This window comes from Meleagris gallopavo, chromosome 11, assembly GCF_905368555.1.
Source record: "Meleagris gallopavo chromosome 11, MGAL_WU_HG_1.1, whole genome shotgun sequence".
NCBI classification, from domain to species: Eukaryota; Metazoa; Chordata; class Aves; order Galliformes; family Phasianidae; genus Meleagris; species Meleagris gallopavo.
The window spans coordinates 10,159,927-10,179,151 of record NC_139414.1 but is presented as its reverse complement, the minus strand read 5'-3'; the positions used below and the strand labels follow the sequence as shown (position 1 = coordinate 10,179,151).

General features: G+C 36.3%; 1 protein-coding gene across 5 annotated transcripts in view; it reads left to right on the top strand.

Annotated features, from left to right (window-relative positions):
* SLC9A9 (solute carrier family 9 member A9) overlaps positions 1–19,225 on the top strand; it is a 175,981-nt gene that overhangs the window by 112,027 nt on the left and 44,729 nt on the right. For 2 of the 5 annotated variants that reach the window (XM_085232522.1, XM_085232523.1), the window contains exons 13-14: positions 9,975–10,023; positions 13,283–13,362. In XM_085232522.1, coding sequence (XP_085088648.1) covers positions 9,975–10,023; positions 13,283–13,362 — 129 coding nt within the window. Of the gene's footprint in view, positions 1–9,974; positions 10,024–13,282; positions 13,363–15,896; positions 16,031–19,225 lie in introns of those variants that run through there. The other 3 variants (XM_085232525.1, XM_085232526.1, XM_085232524.1) reach the window with 2 other exon arrangements.

The window sequence follows — 19,225 nt, the reverse complement described above, 5'->3', positions numbered from 1 at the left end:
TAGGAAATTGTGAAGATACATCTCAGCAGTTTTTTTCCTCATACAGAACCTTTGTAGAATTTTCTAGCTGTCAAAACTCATTAGTAGTCTAAGAAAGAAGCCCAAAAATGGCCTAATTCCTGAAGATTTGGGTGGATTTTGTTTGGTTTTTGTTTGTGTTTTTTTTTTTTTGGCTATGAGACATAATGATAGTTCTTGTGAAGTCAGTACTGTTTCTGTCTTTATTATCAACTGAAAATGCATTCTAAATAATGTTCCAAGTTGTTTTGTTTTTAAATAGATAGTTTGAGAATTGTGTGCAGGATATTTGATTTATAGACTTGCTCACAGTGTGGGGATAGGAACAGTAATGCTGAGTTTCTTAAAGCATGCAGAGGCTGATCAGTACTCTGCTTTGTGCACTGCCTCTTATAAAAGGACAATACAGAAATGCACTTCTATGTCTGTATCTTTCCATTTTGTAACACCTACATTTTAAAGTCAAACTGCACCTATCATCACTAGAGTAGATCCTTGTCTCCACATGATCACTTTTCCTTCACATATTTAGGCTGATATCAGTGACACCAGGTGGTAATAAAAATACAAGATCATTTGGCTTAAGGTGAGGAAAATCAACATATAGGTTTTTTCTTTCTTTTTCTTTTACAGTAGTTACAAGATAAATAGTTTGGATGTGAGGAATCACAGTCAACTCACAACATCCTTGCCACTGTATGCTGTGGCCCAGTAATATTACAAAAGCTGAGCTTTGTTGAGATTTACTGCATTGACAGCCCAAAGAATTACTTCAACACCACCCAAAGAGGTGTCAAATCCTATCCTTTCTCCTATGTCAATGCTACCGTACTGTGTCAAGAGATCTTATTCCCCATCTCATCTCAGACATAAAACTCAGGTGAAAATTAAATTGCAAAGTGCAGTCTCCATGAGAAAGTAAGTAGTTGCACGGTATACGCCAGCTACTATCATGTATTTTCTTGAGGTTTTAGATACTTATCTATGTTATATTATTTTTCAAGTATTTTTTTTTTTTCAGTGTCTCTAATCATGACTTACTGTTCCTGAGTGATGGGACCTTGGAACTGCATTTTTCTCCAGAAGTGTCTGCATATCAGTTGAATGTGAAAAGATTTTTTCAAATTAGGACCAACTCCCTTTTTTTTTTTTTAAATAACTTCATAGCATAATTTAGTATTAAAGTTCCTACTAATTTATACACAGATTAAAATGCTTAAGAAGCAGAGAATAGCATGCTCACCTTCCTCTATAGATCTCATTTTTTACATAAGGAAGCTGCATGAAATAATCTTTTGCTTTCACTGAGAAAACAGCAATACCAAGAAATGCCATTCACCAATCAGTCTGCTAGTGAGTGATGCCAGTACAATGCTCAGTGGATTATTAAAATAACCACCACATTCCCAAGCAGATCAGGAATGCTGACAGATGGCAAAAAAATGCTAAGGAAAGGCTCTTTGACCACAGTCAATGCTAGTCTAGCTTTCCTTCTTTTGAACTCTGTGATACCAGGGACATTGCCTTGAAAAAGAGGGCTTAGGCCTGTGCTGAGCATCTTACGAACCAATGCTCAAACTGTAATTCAAGTTTCTACAAAAAGCACAGAAGGCATTAGAAAAAGAAAGGATGAAGTAAAACTTCTCTTTCTGGGGGGAATGGCTGACACAGAAGCACACTACATACAGTTCAGTCCATGCTAATGATGGAAGAACAGAATGAAGTTTTGCCAAGCTGACTGAGAGGTACGAACTTCATCAGATTCCTAGGTAAACAGTTGCATCTGGAAGATCTGATTTCCAGAAAAGAATATGAAAAGAGGTAAAAAATATAGAGATTTTCTTTGTAAAACAAAGTTTATTAATCTAAAGTTTATTAATCTAAATTCAGACTGTTAACCATAACATTTTATGAAGGTTTTTTCCCTCCCTAAAGCAAGCGTAGAAAACAACACAAGTTACTTGGCAAAGCAGGACCATAAATGGAGAAAATTAAAGTGATAACTCTGCCATGTCCTGAAATGCAATGAAAGGTGCAGGAACAATGTGACAATAACCATGTATAAATAAGAAAGCAAAAAAAAACAAAGAAAAACTAAAACAAAAACAAAAACAAAAAAAAAAAACCTACCTTAAAAATGGGGAGCACTTTTTCTGAGACACAAATACAGATGGAATCTAGCAGAGTTGAATCCAGAGAGTATTTTCAGGAAGACACATCCATGAATAAAAATGAAGTCTTCAACTGGCTTCCAGCAATTTTGAAGCATGCATTTAACAAACCAGAGGAATTGTTCCTTCATACCTCAAAGGTTTAAGTCCAACTTCAGTGTTACATGGTTTATGGCATCTCGTAAATCAGTGAATTTACCAGTTAGTAAGATCTGGTTAGTTTGCTGCAGGTCATATGTCATAATGGCATGGTAAGTGTGCAGAGTGGGTTTGGCATTCTGATTTGACGTAGAATTCAGTGCAATTCATGCAGCTGCTGTGTCTGTGGAGATAAACATTTCCCCTGTCAACTAAGATTTGGTAATTTATGGTGTAACAAGATGCCCATACGTTACAGCGCAATGAATCGTGCAAAATCTTATTCTAGACTGAGAATCTACTGCAGTGATCTGAAGACAAGCTCCAGCTCTTATGCTGTCACCACACATAATGAAGATCATTTCGATCACTGCCAAGCTTCACACCCATTTTATTCCAGTTCTATTTGCATGCACTGATAATACTACAAATGATGATTTCCAGAAATTCCACAGAAGGAGTTAAAATGATGCTCATTTAAATCAGCTTTGGCTGATACATGTAAATGGGAGGCTTGATTCCTCACTGCAAGTATGTCCACATAGAACAATGACATTCATAACCTATTTGACATACCAGAAGCTTTATAAAGACATAAATCACTGCTTCTCAGATTGTCATGATTATAAGACATCCAATATTGCATTCTGCCACACAGACATACCTTGCATTACTTCAAAGTGACCAGACTATTTTAGTCCCTCTGGTGATAGCAAAATAAAGCAGGATTAATGGAATAGTGAATCAGGTACCTGATATTTGAAGATCCAGTTTATCATTCTGGTTACTATCTGTATAAGTACATGATGTAAATGTAAATGTAAGTCAAAATCTACTTTTACATCTTAGAATTTTACTTCACACAGCTGCACAGCTGTAGGGAAGTGATTTGTAAAATTTTAAACAGTGGTATTATCCACACTTAACTCTCATTCACATGATTTTATAGGTTTTTAATCGTATTCTTTGTTCCATGATGTATACATGACAGAAAGAATTAGCCACATGACAAACAGCTGCCATAAGCATTTAGAAAGTATCCTTTACCTGATAATCTACTTTAATCCTTCTCAGCATGAAATTGTACTGCTTGGTTGTTTCTGCTGTGAGACACAAGCAATTATTCTTGCCTCGAACTTAGGCTAAATCATATTCATTTATTAATAAAATCAGCTTGATCTGAACATTGACAATCTATATTCTGTGGTAATTCCAGAAGGGGTTTATGTCATTCAAAATATTGTACTACAGTTTTGAGGGCATCAGTCCCCAACAGCAGCAGTATAAACCAGCAATACAGCAATCTATAAGAAAAAGCATTTTAGGTGTCACTTTGTTAGGCATACACATCACAGTTACTGCCATCTGGACTAGAATCATGGCCTGAGCAGTCATTATTTACCATGAAGTGTTTGGGTTCTTTTATTTCAATTGTTATGATTTACTAGAGTTGGTGAAACAATCTTTTCTGTATTTTGTTCATGTTTCTAGTATTTTAGAGTTAATAATTTGTACTGAATGCAATATGCTGATGATGGATAGCCACAAGCTTCAGATTTATTCATGCAAAAATATTCAAGACTCCTGTTGCAAATTCAGTTTAATGACCAGCTTTGAAAATTGGGTTATAAATCACTTATTCAAAAAGCCTTTCATGATCTGGACAGGTTTTGAGATAAAAGCTGAAGTTTACAGACTGTTTTAGTAGCACCAAGACAGCCAGGGGAAGACTGAGACAAGTGCACTGAGGTTACTTCTTCCATTGAAACTTATGACAGTTTGGGAAGTATGCCACTATTGCTATCATTTTGCAGCAGCACTCCTAAGGCTCTGAACAAAATCATGGCTCTGCTGAGCTAGAACTGGTACAAACACAGGGTATATTTGTAAAGCCTCCAGTTAGAACCTAAATACACAAGACAGAAGAGCAATGGTATGGAGCAACTATTATTATCCCCATTTTATAATAAGAGATCAGACACGGAAAGAAATGCCAGATTTCACTTCTTGAATTCTTTTCTTTTTCCTACTGAAGAAGGTAAATGAGACTTAGCTAATTCTGACCCTTATCTGACAGTTCTATAATATCATGTGCCATCAGGTACACATTCACCATCATACACTTAGAGCGGGGACAGGTCTCTTACAATAGGAGACATTTCTCCTATTTTGTTAATTGTATCTCTTGTTGCATTATTTAATGCAGCTTTTAGGTGTATTATTTAATACACAAATTAATAGAACTTTTTCCTGGGGCTTTGTCAGTGCTTGAACACTGTTTGATGCAGCAGAACAGCCTCAGCAGGATAATGGACAGTACCACCATCTGTATCACTCTCAGGCCAGTAATTATGGCAGTTCTAGGAGGTGTGGTATGGAACCATCTCAGGTTGAGGTTACTGATAGGAGCTGGCCTTGCAGGACACTAATATATTAGCCATAAAATTAAAAGGGCCTAGATTAAAATACTTGTTTATCATCATGTTTAAGCTATCATTTTTTTGCTTTTTTCAAGCTTTTCAGCTTAAAGTAGTCCTGTTTTCTTCAACTGGAGCACAGTTCACTTGTGTGAGTATGTGGTAGATGCAAACTGGACTAGCTGGGACTACGAACATGATCCCGTGCGCGTAAACCAGGCACTGGACTGCTTCATTCTGCAAACACATATAGCCTAAACAGGCCCAAAAATAATGTTTCTATATTTATAATTCAGAATTGAGGGAAATATCTCTGTTTAGAGATTTCTCGGCAGCTAAAGTGAGTGAGGGCTGAGAATCCTAACTGTAGGTGTAGAACTGAAATTCTGCTCTACATTCTGAGATCCTTATGAAAACACAATTTGTTTTTTTCCATTCCTTTATTGTAGAAAGCAGAGATCTAATCCTAGAGCATTAGCTTTGTGGTAATTTGAATGCGAGAATGAAAAGTTTGCTGACAGAATAGTAATTTTGTACTCAGTATTCCTATAGATTAGTTTTGTGATTCTTACTAGTGGTTCCCTTGACAAATTGGGATTTATCTCTCCATCCATTTTCATTGCAAACCACATCATAAAAGATGTTATTGACTGCTTTGTATTCAGCGACAAAACCCTCTTATAATCAAATGCATTCTGACTGTTGATAAAAAAGCGACGCACTTGATAGCACACAGGGATTTAAATACTGAAAACTGCAAAGGGTATTTCTGCAGGCCAGTGCACAGTTCCTAGCAACGCTTTGGCCTAATTGCTAGAAACTGGCTGCAGTCACAAGCTTCAGTGCCGGATTTTGAATATAGAAACTTTGAACAATGTCTAAATCCGGGTTTTGATACGGCCATTATGGAAAGGCAGAAAGAACAACATAGACTGCAACATAGACTGGCTTTCAGGATTTTGAATTCCTCAATATCGAAGACATTATAAAGCCCACCAAAATACATACAGTAGTTAAACTGCACAGATTTGATTAAAAAGTCTTCATTGCATTTCTTTCTACGTGAAAAAAAGTGTCTTAAAATCTAAATCCTACTTGAAATGTGCACACTTCAGCAAAAACCATTCTTAAAATATTCTAATAAATTCTAAAAGAAAAGCCTATGCAAAAATGAAAAAGCATACTAATGGATACTTCAAAATCTAAAATAAATATGTTTTTTTAACCTAACTGTACAATTGTGGAGCAGGAAAAAAAATGTTTCATTGTGATTAGCAGCAACTGGAATAAATCATAGTGCAATCTGAAATTAACAAATTGTCATCTTATTTGTAAACATTACAACTCAAAACCAGAAATATTTAACAAATACATGAACCAGTGTGTACTAACACAGAAGGAAGTATTTGCTGGGGAAAAGAAACTTGCGCTGCCCTACAGCTTCCTTCAAACAGTCCTTTTGGCCTCTCACTTTATCTCAGGATACCCAAGAACGAGCTTGTACTGAGAAATCTGTTCAGTAAAACGCCATATCTCATATTCTCAAAACAAAGGAATAAATCACCTTATACTATCATAAAACCAGACTGCTTTCTGGGCTTATAGATGAAGTAATCTCAGCTAGTTCTGGGGCTAAAGAAGTCCATGTCTGAAAAGAGAGGATGAGAAGAGATTTCCCCAGTGGGACAAAGGGGAAGGAAAGCAGAGCTTGTGGAGGCTCTTTTAAGTTATCAGTGGAAAAACAGGATAATCTTAATTATTTTTAATTGTGTTTCTCTCAATGCACAGCAAATTGTCTCTGGCACCATCCTGCACCAAACCACAGCTCTTGACATGACATTCCTTATTTGAATAGGTAGGCTTGTTTCACAGAAGTGTGCACCTGTGATCTACAAAATAATCCAATCAAATTTTGTATCTCCCGACCCTATGTAGTATTATATACTGAAATAATCTGCCATGTACCATTTCCTTAAGTGCTATAAAAATAAGTTTTTCATATTATACTTCTGTTTCATTGTATTCTAAAGAGTCAAATCATGGTAAACAATGATTCTTGCATAAAAAATCATCTTTTGTAACATTTTAACTGAAAGGAGGGAAAAAATGTAAAGATCTCAGTGGTACTAATGTTCTAATGACAAAAGCCAGATTTGTGTCACAGAAAAAGCCATCTAGCCTATTTTCAATCCCAATAAATTGGTTTAGATGTTAGCCTAAATATTTAACATATAGAATTAGAAGGTGCAAAATCAGAAAGTTGGAAATAAAAACATACAATTTTTAGAGGAGTCGAGAAGAAATGAACAAGGAGTACAGAAAAACCAGAAGGTGGGACAGAAGGTTGGAAGAGGGATAATACAAGCCATGAAACATGGTTACAGAAGGGACAAAACTGGCAACAAGGAAGGACAAGTAAAATAATACTAAATGTGGAAAATACTTTTCTGACTTCTCACAGAAATGGAAAATTGAGAATGCTAAAAGTGACACTTATCCAAACATTAACAGTAGAATATTTCTTAGGGGTCTTCATTGTAATTGATCATGAATTTTAAGTTTGCGAATTCTAGATTTTGCAACCCTGCAGAAGTCAAGGATAGAAACCTGAAGCACGTAACATCTTAATTTCAGTTTTCTTGACTGTCTTGTGTAATTTGCTATGTTTTCTGTTCAATATCTGCCATTTAAAAATAGCATTCTAGTTCACATCAAGTTCATCAAATTAATTGCTGCAGACTGTGATTTTCAATGGTAGATGCCTAACGTGAGGCTTCCAAGCCTATGTTCGGGTAGGAAATACTCAGCTTCAGAATGACTGAACTGAGTCTGCTTAGTGCACACTTAATGGAATCACTAACATTCACATTTTTGCAATCTATTTTTTATTTTAATCCTTTAAGAAATTTGACTATAAAATGCAAATGAGTTTGGGTTTTTTTTGCTTTTTTTTCTCAAGTGTCTGCATCAGTGGATAAGATAGTGCTATCCACACTAATTTTCAATACTGGGATTCTCCTTCACAAAAAGAGGTTTCATGTGAATATCTTCATATGTGCCATGTTATCATAATCTATTGTCAACAAGACAATCAAGGCGGAAGTGCTAGCTAACTCTGTAGCCATAAGGACTCGACGTAATACGTATTCATACGGAGAAAATATAGCATACCACAGGAAAGAAATATCTGCATAACTCTTTGAGCCTGGATTTTTTCTATGCCAGTGGATACCTATTGTTCCTGATTAGTTAACAGTTATATTTCTGATACAGTCAGTCCAGCAGCCAGAAACTGGTTCCTGTTGATCCCATTGTCTAGTCTTTTTTACATTCTCTCTTAGTGTTCTTTTAGTCTCGGGTGAAATGTTTTCTGTTGTCTTAGCTCATTCTGTAATAAATGCATCACAACTCCATACACACAATCAGTCAGAACTGGCAGTTTCTCAACTCCAGTAAACTCGGAACTGCATGAAGGCTAAATTACTTCTGTCCCAGGAGACTGATTCTTTGAGGTCAAGTCAAGCTCATTAAGGAGAACAGGGCATGGGGAACTTTATGCTGGAGTCTTTCAGCTATACCTATCATGCATAAATGCTTTGAATTCTCTGTATTATTTCTTTTATATTATTTCTAGAACTATGCTGACCCTTAACTATTGCATTACCAGTGTTTTTCTGTGTCAGCCAAGTGACACTGTCAGCGAACACATCCAATAAGTAAGCACAGTCTGAAAAACAGGATATACGATTGGGTTCAGGAGACTTGGATTCTCTGATTCTCACCCACTTTATGAGCCTGGGATGATCACACCTCCACCTGCACCACTGTTTCCTGCCATAACAATTTCCATACCCTTCTGCAGTTCAGCCATCACTGCAGCACAGGACTGTCTCACACTGCTGAGTTTTATAATGTTGAGCATAGACAAAGACACCACAGTTCCGTATGTGACAGTAACAAGGTCATTGTCAGACTGATGGTTAAACCTTCAGGCATATTCCTTTTTCTTTTCCCCTGTAAATGTTTCCATTACTGGAATGGAAAATAGCTAGATTGCTTTACTCCAAACTAATGAATAGGTTAGTACTGTCAGAAGACTTTTCTAGCAATTCAAGGAACAGGACACGAAGAAGCAAAATAAACAGCTATGCAGTCTATTTCCTTGTTGAGTCTGCACCGGATTCATTATTTAAAAAAAAAAGATTAAAGCGCTCAGTTCATTGAGACTCAAAAGCTGTGATAGAAACAAATCTTTTTTCACTCTTGCATCCAGTATTTACACACAAAAAGTGTCTACTGTGGATGTAGTTCCTGTCCTTGTCTCTAACTGAAGAGTGTATGCATAATATTTACAGAAAAGAATGCTGAGTATGTAATTGTTAACATTAAATATGATTTTAAAATTTATATTTCTGAAAGCAAAAACACACTCAAAGAGTAAGACCATCAGAAAAACAGTACAGTGGCTTCAGATGAACATCTGGTGTAAGAATACATTTTCTTTGTATCAGTAAATTTTGTATTAGCTGAGTGGCCCCAATACTGTGTGGGAGCTTGTGAGGCACTCAGGGGCTGTTGGCTGCGGCTGTAGATTTCAGGTTCCTGTGATAAGAAGGCTTGTTATTAGTCACCCCTCACTGTTCTCTTTCTTTTCTTGGTGTGAACATCATCAGAAGCTGTCGTTCATCATTCAGCTCACAACACCTTTCAATTGCAATTTCTATTCCATTCTCAGCATCAGCCATACTCAAAATATGTCATTTCTTCCATGTCACTTTTCTCATACAACTTTTTTTTCCTATTTGTAATAGTGAAATGCCACTCACATTCTCATCATCTTCCTTATCACCCACTGCAATCTCCTTTGTTCCCTTGTGGTTTGTTTGTAAAGCAAAGCACTTTCCAAATGCTACAAGCCATGCACAGTCAAGAAACTCCATAGTTCTGCTGTCTTCTCCTCCATTTACCTCTTAATCTCTAGTTCCTCCTCAGGTGACTTAACTGTCATTTACAAGATATGGTGAAGATTTAACCTCACTGTCATGTTCATATAAACTTATTAAGAACTGTCCTGATTTGAAAAGTGATCTCAATGTTTTGTCAGTTCTTCTCTGCTTTTCTCATCTGGAAGGAAATGTAAGGCACAAGAGGAACATTTCTTTCCACAAAGCTCTCAGAGATACATCTGACCATTACTACATTACCATATCTTTTTTTTTTTTTTAAACAGAGTTGGTGTAGATCCAGATGAAGATATGAAAGCAGAAGCTGCAAACCAGGTATGTTGTGATTTCAGATGTATGTGCTGCATAAATCTGAACCACTCAAGAAGGAGAACATTTGACAAAGAAAGCGTTATAGCTGGAAATTTTTTAAACCAGCAAATTATAAGTAAACTGCAAATTGTCTCTATAGTACAAGGTACAGAAAAGGAGATGTATTTCATGAATATTTTGTAACTAAAGGTGTTAGAGAGCTTTGAAGAAAATTATAAAAAGGTGCGAAGATATCCTGAGAATTCTGATAAGCAGAATAGTGGAAAAGTAGCCTTCATAAATCCAGCTATTTATCACTTTCCAGATGAGACTTTTTGGGAAATGCAACATTTCAGAACAACTTTCCATTTCCTGGAATAAAAATGGAAAGCATGCAATGTTCTGTCCCAGCAGGTCAGGTTTCTGAACAAATTTTTAACATAGAAATCTGTCTGTATTTTGAACATAAAAACTTTAAACTAAAAAAGCTCATTTAAAAAGCTGCTGAAGGTCGTCTGCCGCCCTCCCTATTTTGTCACACCTGTATAGAATTCTTTCAGATGCAGCATTGTCTGCAACTGTAACTCTGTAAGAGTCTGTACACATAGAGGTAAGGTGTCCTTTAGCATGCTAAGAGGAGTAAGGAAAATCAGTATGAGAGTTGGCAAATTCTCACAGCAAAAAAACAAAAACAGAAACAACAGATAAAAAAAAAGTGCCAAATACTGTGTTCCTGTTTCTGGGTAATGCCATCCCAAGCATTCCTTCAAACTGCCCAACTGCAAATTACCCAACAATTAGAAAAATGTAGATACTAAGTTAGGGCAAGAAATGAATGAGAGACTCTATCCACATGGAAATACATAAAAAATATTATTAGACTGAACATCTAAACTTTACCCACTTGCATATATCAGAAGTCTTTTAGGGTCTCAGCTTTCACTGAGCTGAATGGAATTCACATGCCTAAATTCTCTGAAAATAATAGAAAACGTTGATTCATATCTGATCATATCTTTAGTTTTACATCTTAGTCCCTAGCAAATGGCTGGTACAGCACCCTGTTGCACCAAGCTGTGATACTGATATTCTCTGATGCTGAAGGCACAGGTTACAAATATCACCCTTCTTGGTGACTTCTTGCAATGCCTCTGCCCAAATTCTGGCTGAATACAGGATGCATAACTTTATTTGTGTTGTTAACCTTTATGTATTCTTGCATGAATTTCAAAACCATTTAATTTCAGAACCATTCTCCTTTGCAGCAGTCATGAGCCATGAAACATAACAGAATTATTTGAATTGAGTGGTACAAAATTGACCGAATGCACATGGTTTGTGAAAACTTGATTTCTCCAGAAACCCTGGGCATCTAGTTTCCTCCTTCTTTTAATAAAAATGAAAATAATTGTTTATGAGTAACAATAACATGTCAAGTGCCCAGCTGTGCCCTGTGAATCAACACCTATCTCTGTTGACAAAACTCAGGAACGCAATTCAGGAGGTGTAAATAAATGTAACACATTTCATGCTCTGACATGTCCATGGCAGTAATCCTTACGGTATAAATTTTATTTCGGAAAATAGCTTTGCTGCACTGATTTCTTCTACCCTGTGGTCTTCTATTTTCATTTCTCTGAGTTTTTTCTATTCGAGATCTCGATCTTTTACTATTGCAGATCTCCATCTCATTCTCTGTAGCCCTCTTTGCTTTAACTCAGTATCTATCAGAGTTGTTCGATCAATTTCAGGTCATTTATTTAAATTTTCTCTTTTTTCTCTCATCTTTTTCTTTTCTTTTCTTCCCCTTTGTTGTCTTTTTGCTTTCCTTTTATTTCTAATATTTATCTATTATAATTTTTGTATTTATATAATATATAATATTTTTATTTCATTTACCTACTTCACATTTTCTGTGTTGCATCTCTTCACAGTGAAACAAGTTGTTTTACTTGTAATGGCATTAAACTAGAACACGTTTTGGCTCTTCATAAGTATTACTAGCTCATATCATAGTTCAATCTGAATCCTGCACAGCGCATATTCATAAACCTCACGCAGAACTCGTATAAGTAATATATCAAGTGCCACTGTATTCTGTTGCCACTTAATCTCTCAGCCAGATGAGCTGTGAGCCACCTGCCAACACTTAGTGCCATTAATTAGAGCTTCAGGGGATTGTACAAGAAGGACTGAACCCACTCAAGAATAAGATATTTAAAAGCCAGCAAATGTGTGAAAAGTAAGCCTCTACACTCCCCCCTTCTCAGCCAGAATAAGAGGCCTCCAGATCTGCTGCAGAAATTTCTGTCCATCTCCTTTGTGACCAAAGATCCCAAGTCCATGATGGCTTGGAACTAGACCCTACAGTTACAGGATCAGAACACTAATATTATTATCATCAGCCCATTTACATGCATGTTTAAGTATCATGGGAAAATAATTTTTAAAGTGTTAGGTTAGAAGAAAAATAATTAGATAAATTGGTGCAGTTTTAAACTGCACAAGAAAAAGCATTCTATTACAAAGAAATCTAACTTCCAACAAAACAGAAACAAGAAAATAAGAAAATATCCTTTAGAGGACTGACAGTCCCATTCCTAATTCCATCATGCCACTGGTATTAATGTGATGCCCAGAGCAAGACCAAACTAGCTATTTTTGCACAGAAGACTCTCACAAATATATTATTCCAAATTATGATTCTCAGTAAAATGACAGCCTGTCTACCTGTGCAGGGTATCCCAGAATTAGCTTACAGCATGAAAAGCAGTATTTTGAGTCAGTGCATTTTGGTGCTTATGACTGCCCTACTTTTCCAATATTTCTGTGTTCCTCTCACTCTTGGAGAGCAGCACAGAAAGCAGTGTCATGGTTATTAGAATACCACAGTTCATTCAGAAATGACATTTGGTTAGCCATACAGCATCTGAGCTTGTAGGAGTAAACTGAAGTAATCCCACAATAGGAATTAGACCAAAATGTCATTTTATTGATCTTAGAATATAGGGCTTCTCAGCTGCTTAAAAAAATTGGAATAATTAATAAAACTAAATGCTGCATTCCTCCATCAAGTATACAATATAATGAGAAGTGTGTTATATGAGCCAAATTGCTCATGAACCAATTTGCAGAGATGACACTCCTGTAACAGAGGCTTTTCAGATTAAAAGGGGAAAAAAATGCAGTAAACCGTTACTGGTTTGACATGTCTTTTTAATATTGGAACTTCATGTTTTTTGTCATAAAATTGCATTTCACTTTTTTATTTTCTTATTTGCAGACTGCATGTAACTTGGATAAAAATACAACCAAAGCAGAGAGCGCGTGGCTGTTCAGAGTTTGGTATGTATTTGATCACAGGTATCCTTTTCTGTTCTAAGCTGCAGGTGATAGTTTCATTACAACTGGCACTTTCATAATACCCAAAAGTGGTTATACTTTCAGAAACAAAAACTAAAGACGTTGACATCAATTATACTTTTGCAAGGAGAAGAAATATTGAAAGTTCAAATACAAAGAAGTTCTAGAGGAGAAGTGCAGTGGTGAGGCTGCTTGCAAGAACCAGCTGAGATGCAAAGCTGTGCCTTACAGCAGGATTTCCAGGAAGCTCATAGTTCATATTTCCTGGACTTCCAAACCTTTCTGCATTCTTCCACATTTATACTGATGCAACACTCATATCTACATTTCCCTAAAGCAAAGGGGGAGCATATTCTCTTCACACTCATGCTCTCTTTCTCTTTACATCAGCATTAGTGACCCTTGCTGTCATTAACACCTGTGCAAAGAGATGGTAAAAGCAACCATTCTGATTTACTGCCATTTCAAATTCACTCTGGAAAGGCTCTGTGTATGTCAGCGAGATCCCAGAATAATAATCATGCCTTAGCTATTAACAGAAAATAAAATGAATACAGTACAAGTCCTGATAATTTCCAAGCATAGTAACTAAGGAGCTAAATGGGCAAAGCTTTACTAGTAGTCTCCATTATTCAGTAGCATTTCTACTGATTATTCCTTTGTCCTGCACTAGTGAGTAGAAATTAACATTCCAGTTATGTTTTTCTGATATGATCTGCAATGAACTAAGATGAAATATTTCAGCTTCCTAAGAAAAATTCTAGTGAAGTTATCTTTCAAAGAGTCTTTTGACAGGGAAAAAAAACAAACAAACAACATAGATCTGGTTATAAATAATTGTATTGACCTAATTCATCTATCAGAGCAGTTTCAAGGACCAAAAAGCTCTTAGTATTTTCTTAGAATAATTACTTAAGGATACTTATAAGTAGTAGGTAAATGCAATATAAAGCAGGAGACATGCTTAAATATTAATGCTGGGTACCAGAATAACTGACTTTAGCTACCATCCAGGCCTCTGTTTTTTCAGAAAGAGTAGCCTGTGGTTGTGATTTATCTTAAAAGCTATAGGTTGGAAGAGATAGATGAATGGGAGGGAAGGAGAAAGAAAAAAATAATTGTGCTCTGAAAAAGAAATAAGAAAGCAAAAGGCAAGAACTGGACAAAGGTATGACTTAGAAAAAAAGAATGAAAGAGACAACAAGGGTAGAACTACAAATCAAGGAACAGAGGAGGAAGGGAAAGAGAGAAATCGATATGAAATAGTTGGACAAGAGGGCCTGAAAAGTGAAAAGACTGTAGAATTCAGCAGAAGAGAAAAGTATGGTCTTCTTTACTACTGTCTTCCCAAAGGTTATATGGCAGAGATCTTAAATCTTCGCTTCTGACATTTTATCTAGAAAGTGATTTTGAATCTGAGTTTGTAGTGCTTTTTTGTACAAATTCTAGTTTCTAATTCTTTTGTATTTCAAGAAAATATTATAGTAGTGTGATTTTTTTTACGAGTCATAAAAAGAACGCATTCTTAAGTATCAACCTCTTTAAGTCATAAGCTTTCTTCAAAATTCAGATGTTCAAATATTACAACCACGCCATTATCCTAAAATGTATTTCCATTACAAATAAAACACCTCGAATTTTAAAAATAGTGAAAATATATATCCGTACACAATAATGGTTCAGCCCACTAATGCTGTGACTCACAGCACTGAGCATCTCATCAGTATGGTATTTTTTGAGATAACACTCTTTTTGTGGAGACAAATTATCCACACAGATTTTCTAGGTTTGTTTTTCTCTAACGTTACAAAGCTGTGCTGCTAAATTTTAAAGAAGAAATTGTCATGTAGCACCATGTTTATGTCCAGTAAAAGACTGCACGGAGGATTATGATATGGTTTCCAAAGATAAGATAGTGAAAAATAACCATCTATCTGGAAATGTACTTTGAAAGTATACATGATTGTGACATTTCTACAGTTAGGAATTTCCTCTTAGGCATTAACACAAATCTGCTGACTTTTCTGGCAGTAACATCTCTTATGCCTGTTTATTTTGTGGCCAAAAAGCAAAAGGGAGGAAACGTCACTGAAGAAGCCAAAAAGTGGTGCTGTTTTTTGCTGTCATTCTGAATGATTTTCACTTATTCCAGTCGATTTAGATGGTGACAATGTGCCAGACTAGGGTAGAATTATACAAAAAAAAAAAAAAAAAAGACTTTTGAGAATCAAATTTTATATTTGTTCTGAATAAAAAAGTAGAAGCCTTATCCAGAGCCAGCTGGATTCAATAAGGATTGTTTAAGCAAGTATCTTTGAATCAGGTATTGCCACCTAAGAAAAACATACCATTCTCTGAAATCTAGGCTAGGAAATTTTTATACTGGAATAAGAAAAATGAAGAGATCATTTAAACCATCTTAAGTAAGCTCAACGTATGCTCTTGGAATTTCATCTCAATTATTTAAACAAGTAAAATGCAAAACAAAATACTTGGTATCTGACATTGGGATAATTCCACTGAATTTATTTCAGCTTCCTTGCTTTTACAACTTAGAGTGAGTTATCATTTGAAGCTGTGATATACTCCTACGGGCAAGTGGAGATGTGAGGAAAGCAACACAAAATACTTTGTGAATTTGTTTTTAGGAAATAAACAGCATAATACACCTTTGTATTGTTTTTGTTGTTTTTTCAAGGCAGATGTAGCCAAGTTTAGCTACTGAACAAGTAAGTCAGTGGGAATTTCATCTTGCAGGGACAAGACCTGAGTACGTAAGGGCAGAGCTCAAACAGGTGGTGAGCAAAGATTTCCCATCCCAGATGCATCCCACAATGAAACTGTAAATTTACTCCCAACTGGCAGCAATCTGCTTTAGCTCTTCTCAGTCTTCTACCTCTTTACTTGCTTATAAGCATTGCTGTTTTTTGCTGCCTAATCTCTGCCTATCTAGAGTTAGAATTCTTTCTTTTCTACAAAGGCCTTTATTCCTGTCACAACCGCCTCCTTAAAATGAAGGTAAAATGAATCTAAATGTGTCCTATAACCATCCTTTACCTGCTTCTCCAACTACTTTGGACTAAATTTATTCTGCTATTCTTGGTTTGATATGTTATTACACAAAGCTTCCTTCTCCTTCTGTATTCATGTAATCCTGGCTTCCTCACATGGTGTCATTGTTGCTCTCACTGATTGTTCTGTAGCATCAGTCAGGAAGGTGATTGCACTGCTCTCCCCCTTTTTGTGGAGCAATTGCACTGAGGAGAAAGTATTTGGGACTGCTACGCTGAAATACACAATAATGCAATAAAATGAAGAAATAACTGAAACTGAAGATGAAAAAGGGAACATTGTGCTCTGCTAAGATTTTTCCTTCCACAAATGCTCACCTTCTTCATAAGGAGAAGTTCATATCATGTTGCAGGATAATTATGTGAGCTTACTCATCACACTCTAGCTTGTCCTGAGAAGAAATTTCTTACTTTATAAAAGGAAAATAAGTGCAAGGGTACAATAAAGGAAAGTAAGAAGGAAAGGAACAGAGGATGGCTTCACATGCTATTAGGTTTCAATTAAGAAGTGTTAAACTGCAAGAGATAAGCCTTGGTCCCACCTACAGCCAAGTCTGTTCTTTTCTGGCAACGGGGTAAGATGGAATTGTGTGCTGTGGTCATCCAAGACCAAATGAGCAGAGCTCTACTGCTGCCTATTTCTGGCAGACATGAGGGCTGATAAGAGGTCAGGCAGGAATCAGTTGGCAGAGGTGTACTGCAGGTATTGCAGTGACACATCTACTGCATCCCTTGCACTGAGCGACCAAACCCGCATAGGAACACAGCTGTCTGGCTTCCTCAGAGCTTTGCTTTTTGATACCCTTATGCACACTGTCACAAATAGAGTAGTACAAGGGGAGGTTTCTTCTTCTTTTCAGATTTCTTTTGACTTTGAGGAACTAACATTCGGTTATGCGGAATAGAAACAGGAGTCTGCTTCTGAGTGAGGCAATTCTCCATGTAACAGCTGCCAAAAATGTTTCTACTTGAACTGCAGTTATCCGTCATTCAGATGTGTACCGTTCACTTAAAGAAAAAGGTTGTTTGTGTCCTTTACACTCACCTGAAATCAATCAGCCAAAAGGAATTGTGTTATTTGTAGACTTCAAAAGTTTCTCCTCCTTAACTTATCAGGGCACCTAACTTTTTATTTCTGCTGTCCTTTGTACACAGATAAAACAGCCACAATGGCTGCCTATGAAGCACGATAAGTGCTTTTTTATGCTTGTGAGAAAATGGAAAAACTACCAAAGGCAAAATTCCATTCCAGGGTGAACTACCAATCAAATTAAAATTCAGAATTCTGTGGCTTTCAAATGAATTTTCCTTAAGGGATAACTTACCACTGTCATATCAGAGATAAACATTTTGGAAAGAAAAGGCAGGAATCTGTAAACATGCATGTGCATATCATTTTCTTTTAGCTGCCATAGAATTAAAGCTTTTTTAATTACTGCTACTTTGATTTGATTGTTTTATCACTATGGTAGTAGCAGTAAAATGACACTCAGTGTCCTAGCTTTGGACACTGGACCTTATTTTGCTGGACAGCTTCCAAACTGAGAAAAGACAACCCTCTCTGAGAGACTTCAGTCTCATTACCAATCAAAGAAGCATCAAAAAATTCAATGCAAGACATTCAGGTAGCTCACAGAAACAGTAATGTAGAATTGGCTATCAGAAAAGGTAGGGTTCAGAGTAAAGAGATGCTAATCAAGCACAGGAATCTGTTTTGCAGATTTTACAAGCAGATCGTAAAAAAATCTGAGAGTAAAACACAAACCCCAGCTGAGGGATTTTAGTGGACATCATAACACAACAATGACACAAGAGCAGCTGACTAATCATAAAGTTTTCTCAAATGCTACGGACTTGAGAAGGACAGGAAACCAAAGGACATTTTTTTACTAGCAATAACTACCTGAACTTAGTTCAAAACTTATTAAAAGAGAGGATTTGTAAGCATCTGATCCATGAGAACTCCCTTTTCTTCTCTCTTTTCCTGCCCAAGTATTTTTACATGAAAGTTCAGGGAGACCTTATCTCTTCCCATAACTACCTGGAGGGATATTGTCATGAGTTAGGGATCAGCCTCTTCTCTCGTGTAACTATTGATAGGACTAGAGGGAATAGCCTCAAGTTGGACCAGGGGAGATTCAGGCCAGACCTTAGGAAATACCACTTTTCTGAGAGAGTGGTCAGGCACTGGAATGGGCTGCCCAGGGTGATGGTGGAGTCACCGACCCTGGAGGTGCTCAAGGAATGTTTGGATGTTGTGTTGAGGGACATGGTTTAGTGAGAACTATTGGTGATAGGTGGACAGTTGGACTGCATATCTTGTAGGTCTTTTCCAACCTTGGTGATTCTATGATTCTATGCTTTTATTACTAAACATAATTTAACTGCCAACTACAAACAAAAATTTAAATAGAAAGAGATTTAAAAAAAATTGTGGCTCTTTTATAGTATTTGATGCACGGTCCTTTTCACCTTCCCTTTGCAAAAGACATACAGAAAGACTATTTGTGATAGTTTCGTGATATTTTTATTGCACAATATGAATCTTTTAACTCAGCCTTTCTCCATTATGATCCTGAAGGAAGAGGCGAGCTGCAGGAATTTTGGTTCCACAAACTATAATCAAAAGGATCAGAAGTAAGAAGCTGAAGTTTGAAATTTTTACTATTTAGGTTTTTCATCCTGACACTGAAAATCATACATTGTGAAAAGACCTATTTATATGTTTAGAGCTGAAAAATATAGCAAAGAATAGGCTAAGTACGAATTAAAAAATGACAAAGGAAGATAAT